Source organism: Bos grunniens, chromosome 10 (assembly GCF_055505025.1).
Source record: "Bos grunniens cultivar Pamir isolate PY7600 chromosome 10, Bosgru_T2T1.0, whole genome shotgun sequence".
Taxonomy (NCBI): domain Eukaryota; kingdom Metazoa; phylum Chordata; class Mammalia; order Artiodactyla; family Bovidae; genus Bos; species Bos grunniens.
The window spans coordinates 94,637,633-94,654,557 of record NC_141174.1 but is presented as its reverse complement, the minus strand read 5'-3'; the positions used below and the strand labels follow the sequence as shown (position 1 = coordinate 94,654,557).

The window sequence follows — 16,925 nt, the reverse complement described above, 5'->3', positions numbered from 1 at the left end:
ACTTTCTCAGCCTTGTTCATGTCTCTGTCCTTTGCAGGGCAACAGGCTTTGGCTTCTTGAACGCACTGTGCAAAGCAGCGGCCGTCCTGGGAAACTTGATATTTGGCTCCCTGGTCAGCATCACCAAAGCTATCCCCATCCTCCTGGCCTCCACCGTGCTGGTGTGTGGAGGACTCGTGGGGCTGCGCTTGCCTGACACACGAACCCAGGTCCTGATGTAATGGAAAAAAGCCATCCATCCTGTACTTCCTTCTCTTGCCCTGGGTCAACTCCCCTTACTGACTCAAGGCTCCAGAAGGGTGGTCAAATACCAGAACACTAACCTGCTGTGACGACAATGTAGATGCATACCGTCTCATCCCTTCAGTGTGATTTTGCAGGGTTTGGGTTTTGTTTTTTTTTTTTTTCATGCATTGTTGTCTTTCCTAACTGCGATGCTACTGCCTTCCAGAAATCAGAATTTTTTAAGTGTGTTGTGAGTCGAGCCTTCCTGAGATCCTCCTCAGTGTAAGGTTCAGAAGCTAAGAAGAGGACTGGACTGCTCTAAGAAACAATCCTGCTCCTAATTCAGCATTCACAGGAAAGATAAATCGGCGTATTAGTGCATCTGTGCTGAGGGAAGAGATTCTTTTTTTTTTTTTGCAGTGATATTTCCTGTTTACTTAGAAAAGGACACCCAGCAATTCTTGCTGTTACAGCAGGGCCTTTCAAAAGAAAAAAAAAGCCCTGCGGCACCAAACTGAACTGGGTGGAGCTCTTTCAGGCTTGACAATTAAGATGACTCTGCTGACAAGAAAAATAGAGGCTCTGCAGTTAGCAACAAAGATCTGTGAGTGACATGAGCAAGATTTCTGCCAGGAAGCCTGACGAAATTCTGAAAAATAGGAGGAAAAGGGCCGTTAGTCATGTCTGTGATTGTGGCACGTGGTTCAGAATGTCAGATGAACAGAACTCAGATCTTCAGCCTGCCTTCACCCCCGCCCTGCTCCCACCCACAGCTGCCATCCATCTTGCCAGATAACACAATTAATGGGAAAAAGCCACTTTCTAACTGGGTCTGCCCACCTGATTCCGTCATTCACGCAAACTCTCTCTCCAGATTGTTAGCCATCTAAGTTGTTGTAAATTGAAAATGAGTTAGAAATTCAGACCTAAAGCCATTTGTAAATGCCAAATGATACCTCGAGGGGACCAGTGTCTTGGGGCTAGTATCCCTGGGGAAGTGACATTGGACTTTCTAGCAGTGCCCCTGGCTGGAGCCGGTCAGTGTGTTCCCAGCCGCTGCCTCTGTGTGAAATCGCAGCCCGCTGAGCTCCATGGAGCCCTTGGGCAGACAAGGGTTGCATCTCCTGGGGGCTTTTGGCTGCTCACTTTACCTCTGGAATCCTCCTGGCCTGCAAGAGAGAGGCTAGCAGGACATTCCCACAGGCTGTCAGCTGTGTGACCTTCTCAGCCCTTGGGGCCGCCGCTCCTCCACGCTGGTCCTTTTTACTCATCTTCTTTGAAATCTGAAACCTCCAAGTCAACTTGCAGTGATGACCAGCAGCCAGGAATAAATCCCATATTAAAACAATATTCCTTTTTTAAATTCCCTGTGTCTTGTTAGAGGGTTATCCTTGTTACTTATTATAGGCATTTCCAACAGGTCATGGCCCTGGGCCTCCAGGAAGGGAGAGCCTTTGTTTCCAAGAGTCATGACACTCAAAATTGTCTTCACCCCAGAGGGCACTCCGCCTCTCTCTCCCCTTCCTCCTGATCCTCCTAGAGCTCCAGACTGCAGAGTTCAGACTGTGAAAAGCTGCTTTCATTAACATAAGCCATTAATCGACTCTCCCTTGAAGTAATTCAGGCCTATATGGGGCGGCAGCCTGGTGTGGGGGGGCTCACAGGAAGAGGGCAACTCCCTGGGGATGCAGGCTCCGGGCCAGAATATCAGGAAAACTCAAACTCCAAACTACAAAGGCAGCTGGAAGAAGGCAAACCGGTAAAGACTGGACGGGATCTAGTAGAACAATATCGACAAATCTATTAGAATGCTGTCAATGGAAAGAAGCAGAACTCTCACCTCTGCCTTCTGGAATATTGTTGGAAAACAAAGACAAGTCAGACAACCCATGAACATATCCTGGATGTTCTTCATTATGTACTCTTCTCCCCACCTACCCCTTGGCTTATCTTTTTCAAAGAGACATATCTGGGGACCTGAGCAGATTTTTTAGTTGAATGTCACCTGTGCAGTGATAACTGCTCAAGTGACAAGTGTATCTCCACCAACCCATTCAAAAGAGAAATAGAAACATGCACGGATGCTGCTATCTCCAGATCTTCTGCCACAGTCAACTTTGCTTACTGTACTGTCTTTACTTTTAGAAATGTCTCGGATGTCTGTGATCGTTTTAAATGCATCAAATATGCAGAGCACAGTTTACATAGAATTTTATCTGAATGCTTGATGGATCAGAATAGGATTAACCAGCAGAACCACACCAGATGAGACCTGCCTGCATGCATCCCCTTTGGAATGACCTTTCTTGACCTTCTTGTCACTTAAATCCAAACCTCCCAGGTGGCCCAAGAGGGATCTCTTCTAATCTCCTGGACGGTCTGTGGTCACAAACCTTCTTGGTCACCACCTTCCCTGCAGTTTTCCCTGCCTCCTTCACATTGTTCCCCACCCACACTGGCATTTTCAATGAGAGAGCTCAGGTTCTTCCCCAGCTATGTGGTGTGGCCTGTCTGGCTTGTTGTGGGGTGAGCAGGATTAAGATAGAGCCGTGCGATTAGACGGAAACTCTCAATTCTATCCAGTGCAGCAGGCTGCTGGCACTCGGACACGCAGCCAGCATCTCATTTCATCTGCAATAGAAAGAAAATGAGAGTACATGTGTAAATGGAAGCCTGGGAAACAGTCCCGCTGGCTCCTAGATCTCTAACTCCTTTTCTATCTAAAATTTCCTCACGTGCTTTGAATCAATCCAGAATGTTCCCAAATCCTGTTGTTATCACTGGTCCTCTCAGTAGGAAATAAACCCAGCTGTTCCACTCTGTAAGTCCTGAACCACATTATACCCCCAGTAATAGGTTTTACCCTCCTCTCATTTAATCTCACTGCCTTGGAAGCCAAACCCAGCAGCCAGGGATTATTTTACACCCTAAGGACTAACCCTGGGAGATAAGACAGATGGGTCCTAGCCCAAACTCTCCCACTAACCAACAGGGAGACCCAGATCTCGCTGAGGAGGATGTGAGTCATTGAGCGTCTCTGATCCTCAGTTGCCCCATCTGTGGAGCAAAGGATTGGGACTAATTTGCTGCTGGGACTAGTCCAAGACTCTAGAAGACCCTCACAAAAATAGGTTCATCTTACTGTCTACCTTCTTCTGATGCTAAACTCATCTTTACAAGCACCAAACAGGTTGAATTTAGAAACTGAAAAAAATAGACAAGCTTGCAAGAGCTCAGGAAGTTGTTTGGGAAGGCCCTGTGGGACAGGTGAGATGGTTCCCGTGTTGTTTGTGCTGCAGCTTCTTAGAATCCCAAGTGTCATCTCCATTCACTGTTGGTTTGATGGTTCCCAGTGTCTGCCTAGGAAAGGGCCCCGCCCTGTGGGACGCAGACATTAGAAGCCTCGCTCGTCGGTCCTTTGAGAGAGGATGCCCCCCAAAGCTCTCCTGGCTCTACTCCATTGCATTGATGAAACATGGTCTTACGTGATTTTACCTGAGCTGTCAGATGCACCTTCATTTACAAATCTCTTGAATCTAAGTTCAGGTTTGCACTAAGTTATGTCACTGCTCTTCTGGATGTCTTGGGATATCAAGCGAGAGGTGGGAAAAGAAATGTAGTGACACAAAGGAGAGTCCAAGATACTGAGAAGGTTCTAATGAGGAGACTAGGGCAGAATCAAGATTTCCCAAGGCCTGGGGTCGTTTCTAAAGCATTCCATGGAAATAGCTTCTGATTCCCTCTGCCAATCAAAACAGAATATGATATTCTCCAATTTTTTTTTCTGTCTCATATCCAAATAGCCTTTACCTATTTATCTTCAGTAAAACGCCTCACTTGTTCATGTATTCAAGGTTCTCAAGCCAGAAATGCCTGGATTTGGCCTTCACCTGGTGTCATGGAAAGGCAATCAGTTGACTGTTAAGGGCATGTTGCCTGGATATTTGCATTTCCATTAACTCCCATATCACTCTGTACTTAGTCCAGGTACCAAACCTACAGAAATACCAGTCAACTTGCCACAGCAAAAATAAGCCTACACAGTAGGGCACTCTGAAATGGACTGTACATTTCTTATAGTTTTTGTTTCTGCAAGTGTGTTTTGAGTAAAGCTTCTTTCACAACCTGTAATGTAGACAAAGTTGTCAGTAGCTTCTTGATTCGTTGTGTGTCCCTTGCTTGTTTCAGGTGTGGAGTGACAGTTCTCCATGTGATGTTCTTTTGCTCTAAATACTGACTGCTCTTCCTATCCACGGTGTCTTACCAACCAGACACAGCCGTTTCCAGGACTGACTTTCATCTCCCTCCAACAAGACCTCCTCAATCCGGTTTAGGAATCCCAGGATTTGAGTGGCAAGGATACAGTTCATGGGCCTGGTTTCAGGTTATTAGCACTGATGGAGGAAGGGCCTGGGCAGAACTTTCACGATCACTTGTCATCTCATGAATAAATATTTATTAACTTGCATGTGCTATTAAATAGGTTGAGGCCCTGCATTGTATGCAGGTAGTTAATCCTTTGCAGGACTTAAATAATGGCAGGGAAACAGGGAGAATGAAAGAGAAAACATCTGTAATGGTGGGGAGGGTGAATGTCTTATATTGATTTCCATTACCTGTTGATACCCCTTCCCCATAAACACAAAATGTAATTTTTCCAAATTTAAAAGAAGTAATAGCCTACTGTGGGCAGTGCAGAAACTACTCAGAAATTGGCACTGTCTTTGACAATTGCCTGGCCTTTGTTGGAGGAACTACTGATTAGTACCTACTTGGAAAATGAGGAAAGTGGAGCCATACATGTGCTATTTCTTTAAATATCCTGGCAAGAAGCTGTGTGTTAAAGGAAAAGAATCAGCAGCAAAGATGGCCCCATCTGTATAGAGGTGTTGGTCTGTAAAGTTCTAGTTTCTTCTGGGGCCTTCTTTTTCATGGCCTAAACTCCTGGCGGTGCTGGGGAGTCTGTTGGGAGCAGCAGAGTCAGCAAATCCCCCAGCTGCTGCCAGTCCCGCCTCGGCTTTCCAGGGTGTTTCCCTTCTGATGCTGAAGACTTGTGATGAAGTCAGCTGTCTGCAGATCCCCTAGAGCAGCTTTCCTCATCTTTACTTTCAGCAGATAAGCCACCCAGAAAACAAGTTCTGACAGTCGGTGGCGGGCGATGTTCAGACTTCAGTTTAAGGCCAGCACATGGTGTTGCAAAGTGTCTGGAAGTTGCAAACGGCCTTTGGGGGCTGGGGCCCGAGGTGCAAGCAGAGAAGGTGGTTTTCAGCCACCCGCCTCCTTCCCCTCCCAGAGTCTCCACTTCCTTTTGTTCCACTGACTTTCTCCTCCTGCCCTCCTCTAGACAGGAAGCACTCACTTCCTTTCTCCCTTCTCTTCTCCACCTGCTCTTGCCTCCTCTTGACTCTCGTGGCATAGAAATCGAGGCTGAGCTTGACCGGGGCCCTTAGGACTAAGGAATGTGATGCTGTACTGGCTGGAGAGGCCCCGGGAAGGGCAGTGGGTGTCAGCGGGTGTGAGCTCTTGACTATTGGCTTTGACAAGCTCCCCATGCTGGGCAAGATTTCCAGCTGCTTCCTAGCTCCTGCACACGATGTGCTGGGCACCACTGGCATGAGATCTGAGCGAGGTCCATCTGAGCAAGGTCCATCTCTGAGGCAGAAGTCTTAGAGCTCAAAGCTTGACTCCTGAAAAGCAAGAAGGCTTGCAGTGAGGTGCCTGGAATTCATAGACCCGGAGGAGCTAGACACACCCTCATACTTGGTGCAGAAGGCTGGGTGCCTTCCACACAAGTGGGGGTGGGGGTGGTATTTATTTATTTATTGACATACCTTGAGACATGTGGGATCTTAGTTCAGCAACCAAGGATCAAAACCATGTCCCCTGCATTGCAAGCGCTGAGTCTTAACCACTGGACTGCCAGGGAAGTCCTGAATTTAAGTGCTGAAGCTGCAGAGGGTGCCTGCTCTCTGCCTACCCTACCATGTCTATGCTGGCTTCATGTCCAGAACTGGAAGGAGGAGAAAGCAGACCCTGGCCCTCTGCTCAGACTCTCACAGGGCTTCACAGCAGCTAGCGGCCCACCCTGGAAGTTGGGGTGCAGAGTCCTAAGCAGATTTCAGGTGCCTGGAGAATGACTGACAGCCACTCACAGGGGCCAGGTCATCAAAAGCCAGGGAGGGGCTAAAGCAGCTGCAAACCAGTTCCTCAGAGCTGACCATTTCAGGAATTTTGTGAGCCACTTGAGAAACAGTCATTTTTTAAAAAAAATTTTAGTTAGAGGATAATTACTTAACAATATTGTGATGGTTGCTGCCATACATCAACGTGAATCAGCCATAGGTGCACACATGTCCCCTCCCTCCCACCCCACCTCTCTAGGCTGTCACAGAACACCGGCTTTGGTTCCCTGCGTCATACATCAAACTCCCACTGGCTATCTGTTTTATCTATGGTAATGTATATGTTTCAATGCTCTTCTCTCAAATCATCCCACCCTCTCCTTCCCCCACTGTATCCAAAAGTCTGTTCTATATGTCTGAGAAACAGCCATTATTAAACATTAACACTTGTGAACTTACAGTCATTATATTTTCAAGCAAAGGTAAAAAATACTCAGAACTCATCACTTCCTAATTATTTTCTTCCATTTTAGTGTTATCTATGCCCTTGACATAACCGACGGCTACTGTGTCTGTGTGATAGAAATACCATGTGATGCTGGGCTCCTTAGCATCCCTTCCCAACTGCAGGTCCCATGATTTCACCTTTGTAACTTGAAATCGGCCATGGTGGGAGTACTTACACCACAAATATTGATAGATGCTACAAATCAGACTCCTCCCACCAGACAGTGGTCTGCATACCGCTACCTAAAGCCCTGACCAGTACGTGGCCACCCACTCCATTGACCTGGACCACACCAAATTGAGTCCCCTGGGTTTGCAGGTCAGCATTGCCCATCAACCCAAGAGAAGGAAAAACTCAGCAAGTTCAACCTCACGTCGGTATGCAAAGGTTACTTTCTGCATTTGTGTTGATTCAGAATAATACCCGCAGAGAATCCACCACTCCTTTAAGTATTGTTCCTTCCAGGGCAATGTACAACAAATTGGCTATTTATGCTGTGCAAGCAGGAATAAATTTGTTTGAAGTTACAAAGCATCTCCCCTCTCGCACCCAAGTAGGTGTTGAAGAATTACAACTCCTTCCTTGCCTTTGACATTTAACAGGCCTGACTAGATAGAACTGGACAGCTTGGCTTAATCTCATTTCCTCTGCTATTGTTATACATTTATTGTACTGAATCTATATCCTAAATCAAAAGAAAAAAAGAAATGTTCTTTCCTGATATGTGTTTCATACTATCCAAAATGTGGTTATGTATCCTTGTCTTGATCCAGGAACACACTGAACAGACCATACATCCTTTATTAATGTCAACATCCTGTAAATAAAGTCCTCGAAGAGCTTTTTATTTTGGGTGGATCTCCATTTCAGACATGTAAAACCCAACAATTCACTCTCCTTTGCAATGAGATCTTGGCAGTGGTCCTCTTCTTGGTTTTGGCGTTGGGCGTTTTGTTATGTCTTGTTTCTCGTCTGTTTTTATGCTATGTAAGCCTTCCTGCTATGAATGTTCCCTTTACCCCCAAGTGTACTGTATATATGTGCTGCATGTGGGAACCCCAATAAATTCTGTTTCAGGTTTTTGGAGTTTTCCTCTTAAGTACAGCTGGTCCTCTTGTGAACTCATCTTTCTGGTATGCTCCTCTGTGTCTGATTCCCGTATTGCCAAAATGTTTGACCAAGTGTGTTTTGACAAATGCCCAAGACAGCCATGTGTGACCTTGTGTGAGTGAGGGCATGCTCCATCGGGTGACTCGTGTACAGCGTAAGTCTATCAGCTGTGGACGTGTGTGTACATTTATGTGCCAGACAACCAACATTCATGTAACAGCTGCAAAGATATTTAATGGACATCAGATCAATAAAAGAGCATTTTTTGCTCCATTATATTCAAATAAAGATTGCCGTGTGACTGACTTCCCCTTGCAAATGTGAACTGACCCTTACAAAAATAAGTACTTTTTAAAATGTCTTGAGCATAAAGAAAAACTGTTTCCTTTGATTCAGGCTTATTTGAATTGTTTCTGTGGGTTGGTATCATGGGTACTGATATATTGTTTGATTTCACAGGAATACATTCTAATTGTTAGCCAGGGCCAATGGGAAAAAAAGTATTTGTGGGGGAGTTGGTGGCAGAGCAGAAGCAGTGTTCATCTGCCCCAGAGCAGGAATGGCAAACTGATTTTCTCTAGCACGTTAACGCCAATGGATTGGTAGTATCTGCTTGGAATATTAGTTTGAGAAGCATGATGAGGAAAAATGCTATATTCTATAGCATTGGCACTGGAAGCTGAAACACAAACTGCCAGCTATGGATTGGTAATCCCCAAAGGATACTTTTCACTGCATTTAACTGAAGACCCAGCTTCAAATATCTTTACTGATGAAGGGAATTGTTATTTCACATAACAAAGGAGAGAAGACCATCCTAAGGTTGGGTATGATGTGGCTTGGCAACATCACTGAGACCCAGGTTCTTTACGTGTTTTAGGTCAGCCATGCTCAGCATTGGAGGAGGAAATGGAACCCACTCTTGTATCCTTGCTTGGAGAATCCCCTGGACAGAGAAGCCTGGTGGGCCACAGTCCATAGGGTCATAAAGAGTCAGACACGACTGAAGCAACTTAGCATGCTCAGCATACTGGCATTTGTCCCCTTGAGGTGGTTCCGGCAATCCTTTTTTTTTTTTTTTTAATTCTTTTTAAAGTTATTCTTTTTTTATTTATTATTTTTTTTTCCTTTCTTCTTGTTTCAATTTGTCTGTGCCAGGTTTTAGTCACAGCACATGGAATCTTCATTGCTGAATGCAGAATCCTTGTTGTGGCATGTGGGATCTAGTCCCCCAGCCAGGGATGGAACCCAGGTCCCCACTATTGAGATCATGAAGTCTTGACCACTGCACCACCAGCGAAGCCCCAGTTCCAGCAATTCTAAACATCACATTCTCACACAAAAATTGAAGGCAGAAGAGGGACCATCCCCTCTTTATGATCCTTTCTGAGATCAAGGAGACCATTGTCAGATCCCTCCAGCAGACTTCCCCCTCTATCTCATTGTCTGAGTTTGCATCATTTGCCTGCTCCTAAACTAATCACTAACAAGGGAACATAATTACCATAACTGGCTTAGACTAATCAAGATTTACCTCCCCCTAGAGAGTTTGGCATGTGTGCTAAGTCACTTCAGCCACGTCTGACTCTTTGTGACGCTATGGACTGTAGCTCGCCAGGCTCCTCTGTCCATGGAATTTTCCAGGCGAGAATACTGGAGTGGGTTGCCATGCCCTCGTCCAGGGCACCGTCCTGACCCAGGGATCCAATGGGTGTCTCTTATGTCTCCTGTACTGGCAGGCGTGTTCTTTACCACTAGCGCCCCCTGGGACATGGAGAGCTTGGCAGGAGCTCACGCTCCCCTGCAGTCCATGGCTTCCAACTGCCTGATTAAACCTGGGGCTCAGGAAGCAAGGGAGAAAGAGGGTAACGTTGAGTGCAAGCAGCAAGCCCATGAGCTCTAGAACCGTGCTGTCCAACACTGCCACCACATATAAATATTTATACTTAAAATGGCAAAAATTAAATTAAGAATTAAGTTTCTCAGTCAGTTCCACTTAGTCACATGTCAGGAGCTCAGTGACCACAGAACTAGTGGCCGCTGTGTTGGACAGCGGAATACAGAACCCTTCATCAGGGTCGCGCTCACTCGCCTCTGCAGGCTGTTCCTTCTCCTGGGCCCTGTGTGCCTCTCCCAGTTTCTCTCCCCGAGGCTAGACTCTCTCTTTTGCTGCAGCAACTGTGTCCCCCCTTGTCCTCCCCCCAGCAGACTGGAAACCTCCAGCCCATCACCCCTCACAGGTCTTCATCCCTTCTCCAGGCCCCCAGCCCACCAGATCTGGAACCTAGTCAGTATTGCAGAAAAGTTGCCCTCTGCTCCTCTTTCCTTCCTATTTTGTGATGAGGATCTTATAGGAGGCGGAAAAGAAGACTCCAGAGGCTTAAAAACTCCCAGTGCTATCAGGGATGATGACTAGCCCAGGAACCCACCAGAGGATGCTAGGGTGCAGATGAGCTTGGCAAGGAGCATCTTGTATCCACAGAGCTGGCCTGGACCATGGCTGCAAAGTCCTATACGTGAAATTCCTAGCAGGCAGTGTGTTAAAACAAGGCAACATGTGTCTTGAAGGAGTATCTTTTCCTGCTTACTGAAGTCCATTGCAGTGAAGTCACCATCGTTATCTATATCAATTTGCTAGAGTTGCCTTAACAAAACACCACAGGTTGGCTCAGGCTCACACAGCATGAATTGATTTTCTCACAGTGTTTAAGGCTGGAAGTCTAAGGTGTGGACAGGGTTGGTTTCTTCTGAGGCCTCCTCCTTGGATTTAGATGGCTGTGTTTCTGTGTGGTCCCATAATCTTCTCTTGCGTCTTACTCTCTCCTTCTAATAAGGGCACCAGTCATGTTGGATTAGGACTCACCCTAGTAACTCATTTTAACTGAGACACTGGTTCAATTCCTGGGTCAGGAAGAGCCGCTGGAGAAGGGATAGGCTACTCGCTCCAGTATTCTTGGGCTTCTCATGTGGCTCAGCTGGTAAAGAGTCAGCCTGCAATGCAGAAGACCTGGGTTCGACCCCTGGGTTGGGAAGATCCCCTGGAGAAGGGAAAGGCTACCCACTCCAGTATTCTGGCCTGGAGAATTCCATGGACTGTATAGTCCATGGGGTCACAAGGAGTCGGACGCAACTTTCACACCTCTTTAAAGACCCTAACCCTAATGCAGTTGCATTTTGAGGAAACAGGGCTTAGGATTTCAACATGAATTTCGGGGGGACGCAATTCAGCCCATAACATTATTCCTGGTGCTGCTTATTTTAGTGTGTGTGTATTGTGTGTAGAATTGTATCGTGTGTCTACACGGGTACAGAAAGGATTGAATGCGCCTGTGGTCACAGGGGAGGGTAGCACAGGCCCTGTGGATGTGTTCACTCTTTTGTGTGCTGTCCCTTCAGAGTAGGGAACATAAAGACAGAAGTTGAGGAATAACCCTCAATTCTGGAACTCTTAGGCCAGAAACAGCCAGCTGAGGGCCACCCCAGGACAGGCTGTGTCACACTGCTCTTAGACCCCTGACCGCCATCTGCAGCCTCTCTGCTCATTAGAATTCCAAATGAGGTCTTGTTGCCTCTGTACAATTTTCTCTGATCCTGGAGTCCATGGGCTCATTGCTCCTGCCCAGCACAGCAACCTCCGAGCAAAGCCCCGCTCTGTGGGGCTGTCCCCCTGAACCCTCCTCCAGCTTGTGCCCTGTTTGGCTGCCAGGAGGCGAGAAGGAGGAGCATTCCAGGAGCTGGGGTAGCCCGGGCGGCCTGCTATCCCCACAGTCCCTTTGTTCAGTGGAGAAAGAGATGCAGCTTCATCGCCTGTAATCTGCAGTCCGGACACCAGGTGGAGAAGTGAACATCGTGAAGCAGACAGTTCCTGGAGAGGCGGCCCGCTCCGGCCCTGCTGCGCTCCAGCCCTGTGGATGAATGGGTGTGACCTGGGATCGTGGAGCACGCAGCACGCTCCAACCCCGACCTCAGGTGCACCAGCTGCCACCTGTCTTCAGCCCTACTTCCGCTTGCAGGGCCTGAGGGCCCGTGGGGTGGCAGAACGGGCCAGGTATGCCTCAGTCTCACTCTCACACCTGCTCACCTCGGCACCCTTGCTCCTCAGGGGGCACCAAAGCTCCCTTTGGATCAGGAGGTCCAAGAACATCTCAGCTGGAGATTCAGTTTTGGATGGGGCTGTGTGGAAAGCTGCTGCCCATTGCAAAAGGCTAGGTGACTTGTAAGTTGCCCCCAGCCCTCTTTAGTGTTATGCAAATATTGGACGGATCCCGCTGCAGGCCGTGCCCGCCTCCTCTCAGGTGCTTGACTGTGCTGTTACAGCCTCTTCAGCCTCCTGCCTGCCCTTGAGGATACCTGCAGCCTCCCACCTACATCACAGGATGCCTGTAGCACTTTCTAAAGTGCTGGGAGCTCAGGTTTTTCCAGAACTCAGACCCCCCCCCTTTCTCCGTCCACACTGAGGACTAGGGGACCTCCCAATGCTAAGAGCAGGGTGAGTTTGGGCAGAGTCAGTTCCTGGGTTGTGGCAGGTGGAAACGGGTTGGGGGGGGGGTCCTCTTTAAGAAAAATGGTACCAAATTTCAAACAAAAAATTAGCTACAAAGGTAACTATTTAGAATGAGAAAAGAAATCCCCAAAACTTTTACATTTTTAGAAACTGACAAATATCACAAACCATAACAAAATCCAGAAAAATAATATAATCATTTGTATTAATTCACTGCCTGACACACCTGTCTCATTTTTGTCCGTAGTTTTTGGCTGCGCACTCTTGGATTGCCTTTTTATATGACAACAGTTTTGCAATATCATTATAAAGGGAATAGAAAGATAAAAAGCAGCTTTGATTACTAATAGTCTTTCTTGAAAGTTTCCTGTTTCTTCTGCATTTCCGCATACTTTCTGTGCCGAAGACACAGGCCACATTCATAGTTGCAATCCAGCCTCTGCCAGTGTGTTTGTGCCACAAGGCCAGGTGAGTGGGCACAGAGGGCAGGAGCATTTCTGGAAGCCAGTCGTTCATCGGAACAGCTGGGGAGGACTTAACAGCCACAGGAGTGATGTCCAGACACGTCAGAACAACCCATAACCTATGCCTGTATGGGGGAAGAATCTGAAAAAGAGTTCAGTTCAGTTGCTCAGTCGTATCCAACTCTTTGCGACCCCATGGACTGCAGCATGCCAGGCCTGCCTGTCCATTAACTCAATTACAATAAACAGAAAAAACGAATAACCCACCAAACCCTAACTGAGTACATCCCAACTCCAATTCCTCTCAGCCAGATCCCCACACTGCCCAACTCTATACCAAACCAGGGCAAGTTTGAGGAAGGGAAGACAAAGTGGAAGGAAATGGTAACTAGGGAAATAATCTATTAGTTTTGCAATTTATTTTTCTGTTGGGCAAATTTTTAAAAAACATATGCCCATGGGAACACATTGCTAGAACCTTCCCAGTGCCTTGGAAGGGACCCACGAAGGTGGGATTTCTGAAGCTGGGTCTTCATTAGCTTGTGGTAAGTTGTGTTAAACACTCCTGTGAGTTTTGACATCACACAGGTGTGGGTTTGAATCCTGACTCTGCCACTTAGCAGCTCTGAGGAGTGTTTATGCCATGGCTGTACACTCGAAATAATGATCATTTGTATTTCACAGAGTGTTGTATGTACTGAGAAAATGTACATAAAAAGTTTACATTTATATACATTTTTGCTGAGGCAAAGTGCCCGGCACCTAAATCCTCAGTAAACGGTCCCACAGTGCTTAGCATGACTGGCTCAAGTCTGCAGCTGGAGGCAGCCCTGCACTTCCCTTTGCAGGAGGCTGCTGAGAGGCAGTGACCCTGCGAGGCAGATGCCCTGGGCATGCTAGGATAGGGTGGAGCCCTGGCGTTGCCCGATTCTCACACTTCTCACAGGACAAGGCAGCATCTACCTTCTATTGTCATCGGCCTGCATGGCAGGGGCCTGGGTCTGCAGTGACCCTGGGCGCAACTCCAAGTGACTCACCCACGACCCCCAAACCCAGCTCTGCTTCCACTTCCCACAGATGCAGGCTGCGCCTGGCCCTGCCTGAACGCCCGGATGCCCCAGGGCTTCTGGCCCCCAGGAAGGGAAGGCGGCAGAAGCGGTGAAACACGCACCAGGATGCTGGGGCTGCACAGACTCCCGCAGCCCCTGAGGACACAGAGCAGGGCTGGGCGGTCCTGGCACTACCCACAAGAGCCGCCTCTTCACCTCTTCGCCAGGGCTCTGCCATTCATCCCGCCAGATCAGAGATGCTCCAGACACGGAATGGCTGCTCACGTCTCTCCCAGGTGCAGCTGCGGTGAACCGCACCCACAGGAATCTTGCTTCCTTGGAACTGAGAAAAAAGACCAACAAGTGCAGACCACGCTCACAAAATGGTGGTGGAGAAGCGAATAATTTACAGGGAGGAATGCACACAGGAAGACACCGAGGGAAGCCAATGGCAGCACAGGTCCGGAGCCCGACACTGCGCCAGCCCCACAGGGAACGTTTTGGAGGGAGTGAAGGAAGAGGTGCGCCACCAAGAATTAGGAACTTGGTCTCTAGACTCCATCAGACCCGAGTTCGAACCTCAGCTCCTCCACTAGTAAGCTTTGTGGTCCAGGGCAAGTTCATTAACCTCTCTGGGTCTTAGTTCCTCAATTCCTTGTCTGTAATGCAGGGATATTTGAAAAGAGTAAAGAATATAAGGCAAGATAATGCACGAGCCAAGTACACTCTACTAATCCTGTCATTTGGTGAACAGAAGTTACTAGTTTTAATATTATCTGACTGATCCACCTTTCCATTTTAGGTTGGTTGTTTTTGAGAATCAAAGAAATCTTTGTCTATCCTAAAATCATGAAGACTTTTTCCTCACCTAGATTCTCTACTATTTTTCATCTTACATTTAGATCTATATTCAGCTGGAATTCGTTTTTGTGTATATTTAGTATTTATCAGAAGATCAAAAGACATCACTGAAGGAGTGAAAAGGCAAGCCATAGAGAAGATATTGGCAATTTGAATAACCAACAAAGGACTTTTATCAAGAATAGATGTAGAACTCCTACAAGTCAGTTCAAAAGAATGTAACTCAACCACTAATTGTCACAATGATTATTCCCCCTCCCAATCTTCTTTCTGACATTCACGCATCCTCCTGCACTCCTTACCTATTTTTCTGACTTTTCCCTTTTTGCCAGCATATTTATGATCTAAATTCGATTTCACCTGTTTCCTAAACAAGTATGACTTTAAATGGCAAAGTCACTAAAGACAATTCAGAAAAGGCAACTTGCTTTTAATTGGTTACAGAGAAAATTAATCTCTGTGGAAAAGAGTCATTCTCTTTTCTTTTTTCTAAGACTTCCTTAAAATATAATGGCCACCATTGGTGGGGCTCTACCTATGGTAGCTGGTGCTTTACATACACTATTTTTATTAATTTTTTTCCTGGTAGCACTCTTTTATTGAAATCTTACATAATTTAAGCCTTATAAAAAGCCAACATAATTGAAAATTGGATTCTCCCTGTAAAACCCTCTCTCTAAAGGTTAAAAGCAGAGATGCTGAAGTCAAATGTTCTGTATCTCCTTCCTGGCTCCATCCTGTCTAGCTGAATGAGCCCAGACAAGTTGCTTAACTGCTCTGTGCCTCAGTTGTTTCATCAGCATAATAAAAAAAGATAGTAACTACCTCTTAGGACTGTGAGTTCATGTAAAGTGCTTAACACAATGCCAGACACATGCCAAGCTTTCAATAAACATAAGTAGTGATCACCAAAGATATGCTTATTTTCGTGTTGACCATCTGGTGACGTCCATGTGTAGAGTCGTCTATTGTGTTGTTGAAAAAGGGTGTTTGCTATGACCAGTGTGTTCTCTTGGCAAAACTCTGTTAGCCTTTGCCCTGCTTTATTTTGTACTCCAAGGCCAAACTTGCCTATTACTCTGGAATTTCTTGACTTCCTACTTTTGCATTCCAGTCCCCTATAGTGAAAAGGACATCTTTTTTAGGTGTTAGTTCTAGAAGGTCTTGTAGGTCATCATAGAACCATTCAACTTCAGCTTCTTCAGCCTTAGTGGTTGGGGCCTAGACTTGGATTACTGTGATATTGTATGGTTTGCGTTGGAAACGAACAGAGATCATTCTTTCATTTTTGAGATTGCATCCAAGTACTGCATTTCAGACTCTCTAGTTGACTATGAAGGCTACTCCATTTCTTCTAAGGGATTCTTGCCCACAGTGTGCAGTAGATATAATGGTCATCTGAATTAAATTCACCCATTCCTGTCCATTTTAGTTCACTGATTCCTAAAATGTTGATGTTTACTATTGCCAGACAGTTTATACAGTCAACAAAAACAAGACTAGGAGCTGACTGTGGCTTATATTATGAACTCCTTGTTGCAAAATTCAGACTTAAATTGAAGAAAGTAGGGAAAACCACTAAACCATTCAGATATGACCTAAATCATATCCCTTATGATTATACAGTGGAAGTGACAAATAGATTCAAGGGATTAGATCTGATAGATAGACTGCCTGAAGAACTATGGGCAGAGGTTCACGACATTGTACAGGAGGCAGGGATCAAAACCATCCCCAAGAAGAAGAAAGGCAACAAGGCAAAATGGTTTTCTGAGGAGGTATTACAATAGCTGAGAAAAGAAAAGAAGCTAAAGGCAAAGGAGAAAAGGAAAGATATATTCATTTGAATGCAGAGTTTTGGAGAATAGCCTTCCTCAGTGATCAGTGCAAACAAATAGAGGAAAACAATAGAATGGGAAAGACTAGAGATCTCTTCAAGAAAACTAGATATACCAAGAGAATATTTCATGCAAAGATGGGCACAATAAAGGACAGAAATGGTATGGACCTGACAGAAGCATAAGATAGTAAGAAGAGGTGGCAAGAATACACAGAAGAACTATACAAAAAAGATCTTAATGA

The 16,925-nt window shown here is 46.2% G+C and overlaps 1 protein-coding gene and 1 long non-coding RNA gene across 10 annotated transcripts in view; one reads left to right on the top strand and one right to left on the bottom strand.

Moving 5' to 3' along the window:
• SV2C (synaptic vesicle glycoprotein 2C) overlaps positions 1-8,253 on the top strand; it is a 444,657-nt gene extending 436,404 nt beyond the window's left edge. For all 9 annotated transcript variants that reach the window (XM_086323187.1, XM_086323190.1, XM_086323185.1 and 6 more), the window contains one exon: positions 38-8,253. In XM_086323187.1, the coding sequence (XP_086179313.1) occupies positions 38-221 (184 nt within the window). In that variant the 3' untranslated portion in view covers positions 222-8,253. The remainder of the gene's footprint in view (positions 1-37) is intronic.
• On the bottom strand, positions 389-16,664 carry LOC147365420 (uncharacterized). The gene is made up of 2 exons (XR_015135544.1): positions 1,377-16,664; positions 389-874 (listed from the first exon to the last, which is right to left on the bottom strand). It is a non-coding gene; the product is annotated as an uncharacterized LOC147365420 (long non-coding RNA).
• Between the last annotated feature and the right edge of the window lie 261 nt (positions 16,665-16,925).